Source organism: Panthera uncia (assembly GCF_023721935.1).
Source record: "Panthera uncia isolate 11264 chromosome C1 unlocalized genomic scaffold, Puncia_PCG_1.0 HiC_scaffold_4, whole genome shotgun sequence".
Taxonomy (NCBI): domain Eukaryota; kingdom Metazoa; phylum Chordata; class Mammalia; order Carnivora; family Felidae; genus Panthera; species Panthera uncia.
The window spans coordinates 70,784,157-70,787,316 of NW_026057585.1; the positions used below are offsets into that span (position 1 = coordinate 70,784,157).

General features: G+C 63.5%; 1 protein-coding gene across 1 annotated transcript in view; it reads right to left on the reverse strand.

Annotated features, from left to right (window-relative positions):
* Positions 1–2,573, reverse strand: part of ARTN (artemin) — a 3,833-nt gene extending 1,260 nt beyond the window's left edge. Inside the window, 5 exon segments of the mRNA XM_049618875.1 lie at positions 4–121; positions 193–345; positions 348–415; positions 2,192–2,243; positions 2,441–2,573. Coding sequence (XP_049474832.1) covers positions 4–121; positions 193–345; positions 348–415; positions 2,192–2,243; positions 2,441–2,573 — 524 coding nt within the window.
* Between the last annotated feature and the right edge of the window lie 587 nt (positions 2,574–3,160).

A 3,160-nucleotide genomic window follows, 5' to 3' on the forward strand; every position in this document is an offset into this window, starting at 1 on the left:
CGCGCCGCGCGGCCCCCGCGGGGAGGCGCGGGCGAGGGCGCAGGTGGCTGGGGCGCGGGCCGGGGCGGCTGGGGCGGCGGCCGCCGAGCTCTTCCGCCGCACGTGCGAGGCTGGCGGCCCCCTGCAATGAGATGGAGTCACTCGCTGGGTCCCGGGCCGGCCCCGCCCCGCCCCCCTCGCCTTCTCACCTACCCGGCAGGTGGCCGGTGGGGGCCGCAGGGGCCGGGGCGGGGCCGAGGCGCGGGGCGGGGCTGCGGGGCCCGGGGCCCAGGGAGGCCTCGGCGACGCTGCTCAGCAGGGCCAGAGCGGCCAGGGTTGGCCACAGGGCAGACTGCACAGAGAGAAAAGTGGAGCCTCAGGGAGGAAGAGGGCACCGAGGTCAGCTTGGGGTGTAGGGAGTTCGGGAAGGGGCTGGCTGGGGCAGCAGGGATCAGAGGCAGGATGGGCTCTTAGTTGGGTGGGGGGAGCTATGGAAGGGTTTAGATAGGAGGACAATGGGTCCGCGGCTTCAGGGAGCCCAGGGGAGAGGTCAGCTGAGACACTGACTTTCCTACTTACTCCTAGTCCCTCCTTGACCATTTCCCCTTCCGCTTCTGTCACCCGCCTGCCGAGGCCAAGCCATGCGTTCTCTCCCCAATCAGACCACCTTTCCTCAATACCCAGTGGCATCACTGGGAGAACCACTCACCTGCCGCCCAAGCTGGGGCCAGTGGGACAGCACAGAAGGGCCTCCACATCTGGGCTCCATCTCTGTCAATACCAGGAGCTCCCATCAGCTGTAGTTGACCTGTTCTCACACACACACACACACACACACACACACGCCCCCTTCTCTTGAGGCAGCTCGGAACATTGAGAGCAGGCCACCGCTCCACTTCAGTGTCTTCAGGCCAGGAACAAGGGGCTTGGAAAGGCGGACCCAACCCAGGAGGAGAAGTAACTACATCAAGAACCTAACTATGTGTTGATGCTTTGCACCTGTTCCTTCTTTCAGTTCTCACAACTGCATGAGGTAGATGGCAGAATCCTCATGTTCCACCTGAGCAAATAAGGCTCAGAGAAGCTCAGTGACTGTCTAATGTCACAAGGCCTCTTTCCTCAGGACCTTCCTGCCCTGTGCTACAGAGATGGAGCTTCCAGGAGCAGCTGGAGAAGGAACTAGGGAGCTTTTTCTCCATGTCACAGGGCAGGAAACTATGGCCTAGAGAAGAATTAGGGTGCTTGCTATTGACCTAGCTGATGTTAGCGAGACCCCGGCCTCAGCCTGTGTTGCCCACCCAGCACTGCAGCACCTTGCTCCTCTAAGATTTCAGTCTGCACCCCGAGCTGCCAGAGTTCTGTCTTCTCGCCACAGATGTCCCTCAAGAGCTAGTCCATGATGGTGGCTGATGGGTCCTCTAACATAGGGCCTGGGCATGGCTCCCTATGGCCACCAGGGGGCAGCATTGCCAAACCTGTTGACTCAAAGGGTGGATGGGCTTTTCCCTTTGCTCAAATACTCAGGCTTGAGCTATTCCCAGGAGGACCAGCCAGGCCTCCGCTTCAACCTCGTCTCTGAGAGCTGGTCCAGGTTTGTCCCCCTTCCAGCTTCCTGTAGGTCTGGAAACCTGGCCCTGCTTTTATAAGTTTCCCCCCATGAACCATCCTTCCTGAGCCCATCCAGCCTTTCTGAGCCCCACCAACCTTTGGTGAACCCACATTGGCTGGCATTCCCATACACCCCTCTGGGGCCCTGGAGTCCTCACTAGCTGGTCTGCCCTTGGGTCCCAGCTGTCACTTTCCACCCCCACCCCATAGCCCACAGAACGTCTGCATACCTGTGGGCCAGATCTCCCCAGGCCTCACTGGTGTGGTCCTCCAGGGCTAGGTGTGCTCTGCTAACTGAATCGAGCCTTGATGGGCCAAGCTAGTAACTGTTTTCAATGATGGAGGGAAACCTGGGCCAGGCAGCCTTAGTAGCCCCCTGCACTAGGGGGAGCTCAGGAGCAGGTCTCTTGAGGGCAGGGCAGGGCAGGTCCAGTCTCCCTTCTGCAGCCTGGGGCCACTTGGTGGTCCTCCAGTCCTTGTCCCGCTTCTGCCAGCCAGATACTCACCACAGGGGTCCTGCTCCGTGTTCTTCTAGGCACCTTTCCTGGGACCAGTGCTGGGCTTTTCCCCGCAGCTTAAAAGGCTCATGCCCAAGGCTGTGCACCTGGCAGCGCCTCTTTTAGCCAAAAGCGTGGCCTTGGCAGCCAGTCTGTGCCCTGTAGCGGCAGCAGGAGCCTCACATTACAGCGGGCTAGCGCAGTCCGACCAGCAACCGGGGGACCGAGGGGGCTGGGAGGGGCTGAGGGCTGTGCCTCCGGCCCAGGGGAGGGAGAGAGAATGTGAGAAAGGAGTGGAGGGGAACCATCCTGCCCGCTCCCCCTAGCCCCAGGGCTGGGCCAACAGGTCAGCTTACCGAGGTGCAGGGCTCCGGGTCCGGGACGCAGTGAAGGCTGGGGCCTGAGGGACCTGCTGCTGGCCGAGCCCCTGAGCCGTGTCTGGGGGCCGGGCCCAACTCCATCCCTCAGCAGCCTCATGCCCGCCGCCATCCGGTGTCAAATTCCAGCCCCGGCGTCACCGGATCCTGGGGTGGGGCCCAGAGCGCCCCCGCCCAACTCCACCTTTCAGGGCTCACCTGGCCACTCCACCTGCTGGGATCGAGTCCCCCCCCCCCCCAACTACCCTAGGTCCCCAGAGCTTGGGGGGAGGAGACGCTGGGAGGGGACCCTGGGACTCAGAGCTAAGAACCCAGGCGGCGGAGAGGCGCGGGAACTGGGCGTTCAGAGTTTGTAGACACGCGAAGTAGGGAGTCGGGAGGCTGGGCTGAGGGCGGGGAGGGAGGGGACAGGCCGGTCCCTGCCTCAGCCGAGGGCCCTGCAGTCGGTGCGGTCTCTGGGGTCCCGGCTGGCCGGCCCGCAGTGGCTGCTCCTTGCTGTCTGGCCCACCGCTAACTTCTCCCAGCGGACCCATGGAACTCGTCATGTTGGTGAGGCGCTGCGCTGGGGCCCTGGGGGCCCGACCCTGCTCCAGCCGCCCTGCCGCAGGGCCCCCACTGCCCGGGGCTTGGAGTGGAGACAGATCCGAGAACACCGCTGCTCACCCGGGCACCACAGGGGCAGTGCTGGTAGGCGCGGGT